Here is a 14,288-nt window from a genome sequence, read left to right on the forward strand (position 1 = left end):
TACGACAGGGGTGGGGAGCCTAAGGCCTAGGGGCCAGTTGCGGCTTAGGGCCTCCCCCAGCACTGGGGAGCCCATGCTGACACCTCAGTCCCCCTCTCATCCACTGCCTTCCCTCAGCGTCCAGATCCTGACTGATTTTTCTGTGGGTCAGCAGGCCCTGACCCAAAAAAGGTTCCCCGCCCTTGAGATACGATGCCCCTCCCCACTCCACTGAGTTCATTTATGCAGCAGGCTGCAGAGTGGGCCGGGTAGCCTTTACTTCTGCCATTCTCCCGTGGGATGGCTGGATGGCGCCAGTAGGCAGCAGGCCCGAGATCTTCTGACACTTCTCTCTGCGCACCCAGGAACGAAAGGCAGCATCTACACTTGGGAGCAGCCAGCACATTCCACGTTTGGAATAAATATTCTGTCCAGAACAAAATGTAACCCCACGGAATGCAATGGATTGTGCCTAGACAAGTGATGAATTACCAGCGCCGGGCAACCAGAACTGTATTGAATCCTGTCCATGTTACACCAGAACATCTTTAATTCATCTTGTTATTAAGGATTATTTTTCCTGTATACGGCTCACACATGGGACTTTGCTGTTACTGAGTTAGGGTATGTCTACACTACCCCGCTAGTTCGAACTAGCGGGGTAATGTATGCATACCGCACTTGCTAATGAAGCCCGGGATTTGAATTTCCCGGGCTTCATTAGCATAAGCGGGGAGCCGCCATTTTTAAATCCCCGCTGCTTCGAACCCCGTGTAGCGCGGCTACACGGGGCTCGAACTAGGTAGTTCGGACTAGGGTCCTATTCCGAACTACCGTTACTCCTCGTGAAACGAGGAGTAACGGTAGTTCGGAATAGGACCCTAGTCCGAACTACCTAGTTCGAGCCCCGTGTAGCCGCGCTACACGGGGTTCGAAGCAGCGGGGATTTAAAAATGGCGGCTCCCCGCTTATGCTAATGAAGCCCGGGAAATTCAAATCCCGGGCTTCATTAGCAAGTGCGGTATGCATACATTACCCTCCTAGTTCGAACTAGGAGGGTAGTGTAGACATACCCTCAGACGTTTCCCCAATCCTCGCATGGAAACAAAAAGATGTTTTTAGATCAGCCAGGTCCATCCAAGTAATGCGCCAATGGCTGTATATCAATATAAGCCACCCGTAGTGTTCAGTATATTGCTATTATTTTATTCATCATTCTGGTTGGCTCATTTAGCTCTGCATCGCCTACCTCAGGCAAGGTCTATCCAGATTTCTCTGCCCTCTGCTGGAGGCATCAGTGCCCTGACAGTCCCTGTCCAAGGAAAATCCACACCGACCAGATGACAAACAAGACAGTCCTCCAAAGGCCTAGAAGTACCAGGAGGGAAAAATGACCAATCAACAACCAGCAGGGCAGTTAAGACTGGCCTACTTTTGTTCAGAGGCAGAGCTAGATGGGACTGGTACAGGGGAAGAGTTCCTCAGGGCTCACCCAAAATTAAGTCCCTGGTCAGGGCTTTACCCTAAGTGCTGCAACAAAGTGCTTGCATTTGAAGGTCTTTTCTTCTCTTTGTTTAAACATACCAGACCCTGAGTGGCTCTTTTGTTATTTGAATGTTTAGAGTTAGGGTGGGGAACCTCTTTTATTCATCTGGGGGCCACTGACCCACAGAAAAATCAGTCAAGGGGCCACACAAGTAAGAAACAAGAAAGCAAGCAAGAAAGAGGAAAAAACCACTCACCTCACTCATATTCCCCTCAACTCGCGCTCTATCCTGCCAGGGACATTGAGGCTCAGGGCTTACTCCCAGCATGGAGATTTGTTTTGAGCTATCTGAAAATAAGCCAGGAGCTGGAAGTTCTCCATCCTGGTTTAGAGACTGGCACTAAGTTTATGGAACACACTCCCCTGCCCTGAGCTGGTGGCCAAACCTTGTAGACCAAGGCAGGAGGAAGGGACATGCCTGCTAATGGCACCCATGGCTCATGCTGCCCCAAACCACAGGGCTTTCCAGCTGTGCAAGTGGAAGCTGCAGAAAACCTGTGAGGAAATCATCTTAGAAAATATTGAAGGCAGATTTGAAGAGAAGAGCCTCTTGGAAGTGGCACCAGGTATATCCTAGTGTCCCTAGAAACTGTGGACTGGAAGGAACAGATGGAGAAAGCAAACTCCTTTGGACAATGTGACTTTGGCCAGTGGAACAAGGGCTTTCCCATTTATCCAAGCTATATATTAACCTGTGATCAGAAAGATCTGCTGTTCTGACCATCGCTGGGATGTTGCACCCATCTGCTCAGGGCACTGAACAAGGAAGGATAGTCAGCCTCTGGAACTTGCACAGTCAACCTCTGGAACTCCTTGCCAGAGGATGTGTTGAAGGCTAGGACTTGAACAGGGTTCAAAAAAGAGCTAGATGGATTCATGGAGGTTAGGTCCATCAGTGGCTATTAGCCAGGGTGGGTAGGAATGGTGTCCCTAGCCTCTGTTTGTCTAGAAATGGTGGACAGGGGAGGGATCATGTGATGATTACCTGTTGTGTTCCCTCCATCTGGGGCATCTGGCATGAGCCACTGTCAGCAGACAGGATACCGGGCTAAATGGACCGTAGGTCTGACCCGGTTTGGCCGTTCTTATGTTTTTATGTTCTAAGGACAGCACTTCCCATGAGGTTAGACGTGTTCATAAGCTGTATTCTGGCTGACAGACAGTCCTTACCCTGATTTTTTGCCATGCATTGATCACACCAATCCTTTCTTGCTCAGAACGTGTGTTTCCCTGGCTCTGGGCCCTCGGGGGCGAACAGTTTCTTTCTGTCGTCTTGTCTTTACAAGTAGATGATTAAAGCACAACATGCCGAGTGAATGAAAGTACCCGGACGGCAGGGGGCCGGCAGCGATTTATTGAGCGGCGCAAGCCATCCGAACTGAATTCCAAAGCATTCAAGAAGAGAATACACCCACTGACTCTAGAAAACGTCCCTCCTGCCATTCAGCAGGGAAACGAATCGTGATCCCTGCCACAGCATGGATGGCCAGGGCCTATGGGGATGGGTCTCCCCCCACTTCCTGGATGGAATGTCTCCAGGTTCCTCTACCTCCTTGTGAGGCCAATGCACAGCCATCTTCTCTTTGTCTTTCTCCTTTTAGAATATGTTAATTGGCTAAGACCCCAGATGCGTCTACCCTTGTACACGCTGCTCCATGCAATGGAGAATGAAGTAGAGTGAGAGACCAGCTCCATAGCTAGCATTGAAGTAGGTCGAACGACACTGATTTACGCTCTGGCGTGCCCTCAGGCATCTCCGTAAGGGCAGCATTGAGGCCAATGGTAAAACTTCCATTGGCTTCCCAGATGCCGCTTCTGGCTCTGAAACCTATGTTCTGGCTCTGAAATGTTTCTTGGATGCTCTTCTTCTTCTAGGTATCAGGCGGCGCCTGGTTTAGAAGTGCTGAGATCCCAAGGGAAAGTCTTTTGGGTCAGAAATCCCCCCCTTTCCGAGATTTCGGGGCCACACTGGGAGGTCCAAAAAAATAGGCTAAAAGTCCTAATCCGCGCCCATCATGTTGTGTTACTGAGCTGGACTTTGAACTCTGATGCTCACCCATCTCTCCCTGTATCTCTGCTAAGGCGATCACAGTACCAAAGCATGATGTTCTTGGGGCTGGACATTTTCTTGAGGTACTAAATTAGCATTCACAAGCAGCGGGATAGTTTGCTGCACTTCTTCGTTATTGTACATCAGCAAAGCCGCATTGACTTCATTGGCCCCGCAGCTGTTTACACAGGCGTGCAACTGTTTGTGGGTAAAGTTACTCAAAGACCTTTGGAAAACTGAACTGACTTTAAAGTTGGGATATTTTAAAAATACCCCTCCTCTCCCCCTCCCCCGATAAACATGCTTGTGTAAAAAACATTTTATCACCATGCGTTTGACAGACTACACGAAGATAGAAAAACAAACCCAGAAGTGATTGATCATACATCAGGGACAGTGGGGGCGAGGTGGGGAGAAAGAGTTATTATATAAGACAGTTTTGCCCTAAATTATTTATTGTGCTTTTAATCCAGCAGATGGGACTGCTCTGCTTACCTATCAGCTCCCCATCAGCTGAGTCAGGGACTCTGGTGTCCAAGTGGCTAAGTAAACAAAGTGGAAGTAACATCCTGAGCTAGTTTTGAAAAATGGATAGGTTGATTTGATATGCAGCCTGCCTTCCCAGGCTGGGGCTACTTGTGTTTTCTGTTGATAAATCACTAGCGATAGTGGATGCTTACTGCAGGTTTTCAAGCTGTGTTATTATTCTGGGTCAGTTGGAGGGTGACACAAAGCCTGGATTCTTCATCTGTAATATTATCCAGTGCTTCTAATTATGGGGCAGCGCGAATATAAATAGTCTGACTGGTGTATGTGTGTTCCAGGGTAGGGTGGGGCAAAGTTGTTTTCCCTAATTCTGGACTCCCTAATCACGGTCTTGAAAATTCAGCTGCCTTGTTATCGGAGGGGGAGAAAGAGCACAATAAATAAGAGGAAAAAATCCACAGAGAAAAGAGCGAGCATAGTTTAAAACAAGCAAACAAGCCCACATAATGCAGAGAGAATGAGAAAAGGAAGGGATGCAGGAGAACCATATTCTAATATAAAAATAGATGCAGCACATAGACCATGTAAGGAGGCACCATAGGCTGGTGCTTAAGGCACAGAACTAAGACTGGAACACTTGGGTACAGTTCCCAGTTCTGCCACTGACTCACTGAGTGGTCTTGGTCAAGTCACTTATATACTTTTCAAAGCACCTCGCTGACTTAGGAGCCTTATGTCTACACTGTGCTGAACAATATCCAGGGCATTGAGACTGAGAGATCCAGTCAGCTGGCTCAGGCGTGGGGGGCTCAGGACGATGGGCTATGAAATAGCAGTGTAGATGTTGGGGTATGGGCTGGGAGCCTAGGTTTTTGAGACTCTTTTCCCTCGTGGGATCTCAGACCGTGGGCTCCAGCCTGAGCCTGAATGTCTACATTGCAGTTTCACAACCCCAAAGCCTGTGTTTCATGAATCCTTATGCTAACTTGGACCTGCCACAGTCATTGCGCGGATCTTTTATTGCTGTGTGGACATACCATCCCATAAGTCTTGTTTTCAAAAGGGAATTAGGTGGATAGGAGCCTAAGTCTGATTGAAACTCAGTGGGAGGTAGGTGCCTAAATACCCTTAAAAATCTAGTCCTGAACCACTTTCAAGAATGGAAAATGTCACTGCTAGTTTCTCTGGGTCTCTGTCTCTTCCCCAGCCTTTCCTGCTATTTACATAGCAAGCTCTTTGTAGCAGTGACTGTCTCATAGAATCCTAGGGCTGGAAGAGACCTCAGGAGGTCATCGAGTCCAGACCCCTGCCCAAAGCAAGACCAACCTCAACTAAATCGTCCCAGCCAGGGCTTTGTCAAGCTGGGACTTAAAAATCTCTAGGGTTGGAGACTCTACGACTTCCCTAGGTAACCCATTCCAGTACTTCACCACTCTCCTAGGGAAATAGTTTTTCCTAATATCCAACCTGGACCTCTCCCACTGCAACTTGAGACCTTGTTCTGCCATCTGTCACCGCTGAAAACAGCCTCTCTCCATCCTCTTTGGAACCTCCTTTCAGGAAGCTGAAGGCTGCTCTCAAATCCCCCCTCATTCTTCTGCAGACTAAATAAGCCCAAATCCCTCAGCCTCTCCTCAGAGGTCATGTGCTCCAGCCCCTTAATTATTTTGGTTGCCCTCTGCTGGGCCCTCTCCAATGTGTCCACATCCTTTCTATAGTGGGGGGCCCAGAACTGGATGCAGTACTCCAGATGTGGCCCGCCAGTGCCGAATAAAGGGGAAGAATCACTTCTCTAGATCTGCTGGAAATTCTCCTCCTAATGCACCCTAATGTGCCATTAGCCTTCTTGGCTACAAGGGCACCCTCTTGACTCTTATCCAGCTTCTCATCCACTGTCTCTTCTTATGCGTATCGACAGCACCTGCTCTCTAGGGGCTTCCATACATTTCCAGTCAACAAAGGCGACTCATTTGTGCCAGTCTCAGAGGGGTTTCCATGTTTGTCTGTAACTTTAAAAACAATGAGTGGTCCTGTTGGCACCTTAGGGTATGCCTACACAGCAGAGTTATTTCGAAACAGACGTTATTTTGAAATATCTTTCCTAGCGTTTATACTGCCATTCCGTTATTTCAAAATTAATTCGAAATAGCGGAGGGCTTATTTTGAAATTAGTAAACCTCATTCCACGAGGAATAGTGCCAATTTCGAAACTGCTATTTCGAAATAAGCGCTGGGTAGATGCTTATTTCGAAATAGGGGGCTTCCAGCCCTTCCCAGGGTGCCCTGCTGGCTGCCCTGGCCACAAGGTAACTTCTGACCTGATGCCCTTCTGGAACTGGTTCCAACCAGCCTTAAATGCGATTCAACGTCCACTCAGTGTGGACGCGCTATTTCAAAATAGAAAAATGCTATTTTGAAATGCATTTTGTGTGTAGACGTGTTATTTCAAAATAAGCTATTTCGAATTAACTATTTTGAAATTAGATATTTCAAAATAACGCTGTAGTGTAGACATACAATATATGTAGAGACTATCCAATATATAGCGAGTATTATGAGCTTTGGTGGGCACAACCCACTTCCTCAGATGAGCTTGAGTGGAGAAATAAAAACTTGTGCGAGGATGATGGTGCCCTAGTTTTGATGAGTGCCTGGGGTGATGGTGTCTGGGTTTGCAGATCATTGATTTGAAAATGAAAATGAGCAAGACTCTGTGTTTCTTATATTTCCATCGAAGAGTTCAGATTCTTCAGCACCTTGGGGTGGAAAGAGCTTAAATGGACAATACCATCATTAGTGTGCAAAATCAGACAGAAGCTCCTCCCCCCCAAAAAAGCATCCTTTGCACATACTCAGAGAGACAGTATTTTTAAAGGCTTAGAATGGCTGGTGCAACTCACATATCCTACTCCCGCGAACTTCCCTGGGGGGACGGGGTTTGTGCAGCTTTCATTTAAGAAGAGAGGGAAAGTAAAATTAACATGGGACGCTATTAAGTAACTTCAGGAGGATGGTGGATTACATCTGAAACGAAATGAAATGAATGGCAAGACTCCTAGGGTGTGTCTAGATTACACCTCTCTGTCGAAAGAGAGATGTATATTAGGCACATTTAAATTGCTAATGAAGCAGGGATTTAAATATCCCACGCTTCATTAGCATAAACATGGCGGCCGCTTTTTTCAAAACGGAGTTTTTTTGACAAAAAATGGCAGTCGACGCGATCTTTCGAAAGTACAACCCTTTTTCGAAAGATCCTGTATACCTTATTTTATGAAGAATAAGGGATCTTTCAAAAAAGGGTTGTGTTTTCAAAAGATCGTGTCAGGCTGTCGTTTTTTCGATAAAGCTCCATTTCAAAAAAAGCGGCAGCCATGTTTATGCAAATGAAGCACGGGATATTTAAATCCTAGCTTCATTTGCACTTTCAAAGTGCTTGATTTGCATCCCTCTGTTGACAGAGGGATGCAGTCTAGACGTAGTATTGACTTCATAGGTTGGGATCAACAGAGTCCTGTAAATCTGCAGGTGTCTGCTTTATATCTGTGGGTATTTACATCTGCAAATGTGGTTGCTGATATCTGGAGCTCACTTTTACATATGTGGATTTACAATTTTGTGTCTGTGCAGGGCCCTACAGATCACCTACGACACCCACAGCTTTGCATGCTAGCGTGAAATTGGAATTATGCATGCACTTTGAGTAGTTAGGTGTCCTCATGTGTATGCTGTACTGTTGGATGTCTGTGCAAATGTGGACTTTTTGCAGGCACATAATTGTGAGCGTAAATAATCCGGAGGCTGTTTTTTGGAAAGATGGAGCGATGTTGTTATTTTAGAGTTTCCTCTAGGGAAAATTTCAATGTGTAGGCACTTCCTATAGACTCTTAAGATCAAGATATTTGACAGATGTAAATCAGTGCTGCTCCACTGAAGTCAGTGGTTTACACCAGCGGGTTTTTTTGCCCCAGTGCAGATGGAAATATTTTTGTAGGACAACCCTCCCCCCTCACCAAAAACAATTAAAAGAAAGAGGTGAACCAGTCCATGAAACGTGGAAGAATAAATACATTTTAGTGCATTTCTGCTTCATTGCTCTATGTTCCATTTTACACAAGGTTTCATATACGGGTTTAATAGGGCTTAATATACTCAATGAAACCTTCATGCCACTGATCTGGAACATTGCAAAGGATTTTATCGCTCAAGGCAAATGTGAACCATTGGAAGGAAGGGTGCAGGGGGATGGAATTGCTAAGATCTACCATGTGTATTTACAGCTGCCTTCGGTGTGTTGATTAAATATCTCTTTCTGCTAGCCTTGCCACGGATCTGAATACCATCAAAATGTACACTATCTCTGAGCGTAATTGGCTTTGCCAAGGCTAATGAGAAGTAAAGGCCTGTCCTGTTGCAGCAACCTATGAGGGAGATTGAATGAAATAATATATATATGCCATGCAGCAATGATTTCTCTTTATTTCTCCCCTCTGCAGGGATCTCCTGGCCGGCCTGGTCTTCCAGGAGCAGATGGGTTACCAGGACCCCCAGGGACAATGCTCATGCTGCCTGTAAGTATAATTGCAACAAAAGGGCACGGGAAATAGAGAAGTATGGAAGACTAGAGGGCAGGAGTCCTTCACTTTGCCACTGACTCCCTGTCTGTTCTTGACAGAGTCCTTTAACCTCGTTGTGACTCACTTTCCCCCTTCGGGAATAGCGACACAGCATACAACTTGTGGGACTTGTTGCCAGAGCACGAGGAGAAGGCCAAAACTTAAAAATGGGTTCCAAAAGGAATTAGACAAGTTCATAGAGGTCTGTTAAAGGCTGTTAACCAAGATAGTCAGGGATGTCCCTCAGGCTCTGTGTGTACCTAAGCCTCTGGTGACTAGATGTTGGATCTGGAAAACAGGGGATGGATCACTTGATACTTTCCCTGTTATGGTCATTCTCATTGACCCATCTGACCACTGCTGGAAAACAAGATACTGGGCTAGATGGACCATTGGTCTGACTATGTATGTCCATGTTTATGTACATTATTACCCACCTTGTGTAAAATGCTGTGCTCTCTTCACGGGAGAAGTTAATGGGTAAGCAAGCTATAATTTTCAGAATTGACGAGTGATTTCAAATGCCTCAAATGGACTCCACTTGGGGCCCCAAAAGGGGGCTCCAATTTCAGAAAGAGCTGACTCCTCCCTTCTGAAATGTCTCAAAGTGCTGAAAGTCGGGGGCCCTGTGGAGGTGTCTCAAATCGGGCACTCCAAGTGTTGGCGACTAAATGAAGTTGTCCCTTTTGAAGACTCTGGCACTGGTCTTTCTGGATGCAAATCTAGCAAGCCCTGAGTCAGCCTTCTTGGTCTTAAGACTCCCAAGGAATGATGATGAGTATGTTTTGTCTCTGCTGTGATGTGAGTGAACCCAAAGGAGCCTCGCGGCTAGAAAATCAGCAGTTGGGTACTAAGAGGAGAGTCTTAAATAAAAACCACAGTGCACTCGTAGAGGTTCCAAATGGTAGGGTAATGCATGTGTAGGTTACTGGCAGGGAGCCTGGTGTTGCTAAGTCCAGCTGCACAACATTGTTACAGTGCTTAGCTGGCCATTAGAATACCTCTTCTGGCCCATAAAGTTACCAGCTCTGGGGCCGTAAATCATGGGGTTTGGTTCCATTTGCCAAGTTTCATGTTGGAACCTGGTTTCTTTGCCTCTTGCTATACAATAGCACGCTGAGGTGAAACTCGGATGAAGGAGTGTTACCCTATTAGGCCAGGAAGGGGCAACCTAGGCTAGTGAGTGGACTGCATAAATGGCCATTCTTCCTCTCAGTGGGTTGCAAGATTGTCCTAACCAAGACGGTCCTCCGGGATAGGGCAGTGTTACTGCTCTTGCGTACCGAGGATTTGCAGAGGGTGCCGACTGAAGCGTAGCAGTGCTTTGACTGGATGCAGAGGGAGCGCCTGGCTCTCACAATGTTGTGTGCAGTCAGCCCGCACCTCACTTCACGTGCCCTCGCCTGGTGTATGCCACTGTTGTACTATCGGTAGGAAAAAAAATGCAGATGAAAACCAGCAAAGTCTGGCAGCCTTGGGTGTGGGCAACGGTAAACAAAATGCCTCATGGGCCATACATAGAACCCCGGTAGGCTGCAGGTTTCCCGGTAGGCTGCAGGTTTCCCATCACTGAACTAGGACCTACAGTCTACAGTTTCAATCGTGGGATGCTCCAAAGACATTTGGTAGTTTTGGAAATGCCGTAAGAACATAGGTTCCTAGATATCAGAGGGTGGAAAGCGCCTCAGTCTTCTTCAGATTCAGGAAAATAATCTCCCAAGAGAGGGTATATCAGAGATCAACAGCTTACATTTTAGAGTGCTTCTCATGCCAAAGGATCCCAAAACACTACATAAACTACAAGTTAAATTCTGCTCTTTGAAGCATACCTCAGCACCCGTGTTCCCTGCAAACTGTGCGCTTGTGCAGTTTTCAGGAGAGATTCAGAATTCAAATGCCACCCAGCTGATTAGCAGAGCACTCACAGCTAAGTGTTTTGTTTCTACTGGTGGTGCACATTCACTCATGCCTTGATGCACGTAAAATGTATTCCGCACATGGATGGAAAAAAATCTGCATATGGGTGAAAAATATTAGAGGGAACATTGCTTAGCACTGGGCCTCCACCTTTATTCCTGCTGTAAAATAGATTTAAAAGCCCTGCATCTGCCCTCTCCACCAACTATAGCAAAGTTTTTAAGTATTGTTTGGAAAGCCAGTCCTGAGAGCAAAAGCACCATTCAAAATTGCAGAGCACAGTGACTGCTTCCTGTATGGGTTTCTCTGCTTGCATACTGCTGGCCCAGTGCAGTTTTCATCTCCCCTTAGGCCTCTGCAGATTGGACTAAGCCAAGCTCAAATGTTTACCTGTTTGGATTCTGTCCTATTTTCCATTCAAATGTCAGGTTTCCTGGCATGGGGAGATAGTATATCAGGAATAGCTTTTCAAACACACAAGCACAAACCTGTAGGCCCTGCATTGGAATTGTAGGCTCTGTACTGTAGTAAACTGGAGACGAAAGCCAAAGTAATTCTTTCCCATCCCGATGCAATCACATCTGCAGGGGTCGCCTAGCCAAGAGCATCTGGGAGGAGAGCATCGGGCCTATGAATGTTCTGGCTTTAGAGTTCTGAGCGGATGATGAGTCCTCAAGGTTTTAAAGCACATATCATGATTTCATGCATCTTGTCCAGAGGTTGTATTAAGCTTCAGTGATTTACTTTGCAGGTGCTTACCTAGGAAGAATGTGGCTTGTGCCTTAAATAAGTGAGATCACTGGTCTGGTTTTCCCATCAACAGTGAATGTCGCAGGACTCCGACAGAAGCGTTGTGCGTCCATCAGAGACCAGTAGGGCAGTGACAGAGCCACTCCAGCAAGGCTGATTAGAAAAGCTATAGGAAGTCAGGCTGGAGAAGGTGGAAAAGGTACAAGCATAGTAACATGCCTCTTGCTCTTTGCAGTTCCGCTTTAGTGGGGGAGGAGATGGTGGCTCCAAAGGACCTCTTGTGTCAGCGCAGGAATCCCAAGCTCAGGCCATACTGCAACAGGCCAGGGTAAGTGAGAACACCTTTTTTCTCTAAAGCGCTTTTGGAAGAAAAGAAGAAATGAGGGAAATGCATCTAGGGGATGTGTCTCAATATTGGCCGCGATTTTGTGCCTGGCATGGTAATGTGACCCCTATGGGTTAGCATCTTTGCATGCTTTGGCCTATTAATAACATCTAGAGATGGGCAAACCACAAAACTATGGTTCAAAAGACCCTCCCTATACCTTTTGGACCAAATCCTCTGCTGATGTAAATAGCCATAATCCTCTAAGTTTCCGTGAAGTTCTGCTATTTACAAGGTTTGGTTCTTTGTGCTCAAAACCGCCAACAAAAATGTTGGGGGTAAATCACTCTCAATAAATAAACGAATGTATCAGAGATAAGTTGATTCTCAGCTCTGTGAATCTTTTCTGTATTGGTTCCTCCATTCAGTTAGTTATTAACTCTGCTGCGTATTGGCCCACAAGCCTTGAATTGTTCCTGAAATCCATCTCTATAAAAACTGACAAGAATTAAGAAGCATCCCAATAGCATTTCTAATCTGTGGTAAATTCTGCATACACGGTGTTTTAATGTAACGTATTCATTGGAAAGTATGTGATGAATATCCTTGCAGATATGTTTTTACATATATTTAATTCTGTGGATTGACAATTGTGGAAGAAAACATTATTCCCTTTTCCTGCCTCCACACTGTGAAAACTTCCTTGTCAATGTTTTGTAATTCAAGCTGTGTTGGTTGCTTCTGATCGGTCACACGAGTCCTGCAATATATCTGCCTCCTGATCGGATGAACATTCATACGCTGAAGGCCCAAATGTTGGGGAATTAAAACTTGGGTTCCAGCAAATAGAACACTGAAATTCACTTTTCACAAGCCTTTGTATGAGAGAAAACTCGGTCACTTGCTTGTGTAAAGTGAAAACCCACTAGATGCAGTATGGCACAAGGAAGTCCATTTATGAACGGGAGAGGTTCTCCATGAATGTGCTCACGTGATTCGAATACACATGGAATTAGATTGAGGCTTTAGACACCACCAAGGAAGTCACCCACACAAGACTAGCCCAAAGATGTATTGTGCTCAGGGTAGGGACATGAACAGGTAATTGGTTAACTGGTTACCTTGTAAGCCTCACCCTTACCAGGCGATACTTACTGGGTACCAGTTAGCCGGTGACTGGGAGAAGTCTCCTGCCCATGGCCTGCTCAAGCAGAAGATTGCCCCAGTGTGGGGCGAGAACTCCTGCTGCCAGTGACAATGGCAGGCTGAGCTTCATGGTCAGTGCTGGGAGCTGCCTGCCGGTAGCAGCGACAGTAGCAGCATCCCCAGGACCAGGGATCCCGCTTAGTCAGTTAACCAGTTAACCTAACATTTAACCAGCTGGCAGATTGATCAGGATTTTACATCCATAGCTCCAGAACACCCCTCTGGGGCACAACCCCTTCCCTGCTTTGTCCCTGCTCCTGGGAAGTAGTGATTTAGGCTACTAGGTAAGGGTTCAATTCCCCTGGTCTTGTACACACTCTGCTAGCCCTGTTTGAGCTGGCACGAGTGTAAACACACTTGTAGCCACAGTCACGCAGAGAGCCCCAGCCGGGGGCATGGCCGAGCCTGGAACCAGCGGGAATATATGTGGCAAGTCTCAGCCATGCCTCTGCTGCCGCTACTCATGCTACTGCCGTCATGCCGGCCCCACGAGCACCCACTGAGCTACCTTGAGCGTGTGTATGCGAGCCAGGGACTCCCACTCCTTGCTCGTAGTGCGGGCATCACAGTACGGGCCTGTTCCAGCTGCAGTTAGCTACTAGAGTTGCCAGGTGTCCGATATTGACCCAGACAGTCCGGTATTTTTGCCTCCTGTCCGGTAAAAAAAAATTCAGAAAATACCAGACACGTAAAATGTCCGGTATTTTCAGATTTTTTTCCTGGCCAGGAGGCAAAAATACCGGACACCTGACAGCCCTATGACACACTCGGCAACTGGGCTCGGCTCCCGGCCTTTCCCCCCCCCCCCCCCCGTGGGCCCCGACACCCTCTGGCCCCGGACCCTCTGCTTTCCTTGTTATGCAGGGAAGCTGCATTCTGCCTTGATCAAGAAAATAGAATTTATTTCCCCCATGGTTTGTTTTTGTGGGGGGGGGGGGGGAGAGAGAGGATGTGTGTGTTTGGTATTTTTGGTTAAACCACCTGGCAACCCTATTACTGTAGCTACACCCGCACAGATACACCTGTGCTGGCTTGTCCACTCTAGCCACTGAGCACGGAGTGCGGGACCCCGGTTTCCATTGCTTTCTCGCTCCTCCTGCTCTGGGCAGGGTCTAAGGGAGTGCTCATAGCTCTGCTTGTTTCGACACACCCGGGCCCAGGACCCCGGTGCTTTAGGCAGGGGGTTAAAAAGGAGGTTTGGGGTTCCTTAGGCCTGCATGGAACCCAGATCAGAATTTAGCCCAGTGCATTACTACTAAGCTGTCAGTGCTCTCTTTAGCTACAGGCCCGGAGCATGCGTGCGGCAGCGCCCACAAGAAAGGCAATACATGCTTTATTGGAACCAGGCCCGTAAATACGTCTATCCAATGGGCTGGCAGATTTCCCTTCCTTCTTTTATGACTCCTAATGAAG

The 14,288-nt window shown here is 46.9% G+C and overlaps 1 protein-coding gene across 2 annotated transcripts in view; it reads left to right on the top strand.

Annotated features, from left to right (window-relative positions):
- Nucleotides 1–14,288, top strand: part of COL5A1 (collagen type V alpha 1 chain) — a 319,312-nt gene that overhangs the window by 175,408 nt on the left and 129,616 nt on the right. For both annotated transcript variants that reach the window (XM_075905279.1, XM_075905278.1), the window contains exons 12-13: nucleotides 8,558–8,632; nucleotides 11,580–11,672. In XM_075905279.1, coding sequence (XP_075761394.1) covers nucleotides 8,558–8,632; nucleotides 11,580–11,672 — 168 coding nt within the window. The remainder of the gene's footprint in view (nucleotides 1–8,557; nucleotides 8,633–11,579; nucleotides 11,673–14,288) is intronic.

The sequence above is a fragment of the Pelodiscus sinensis genome, chromosome 22, assembly GCF_049634645.1.
Source record: "Pelodiscus sinensis isolate JC-2024 chromosome 22, ASM4963464v1, whole genome shotgun sequence".
NCBI lineage: Eukaryota > Metazoa > Chordata > Testudines > Trionychidae > Pelodiscus > Pelodiscus sinensis.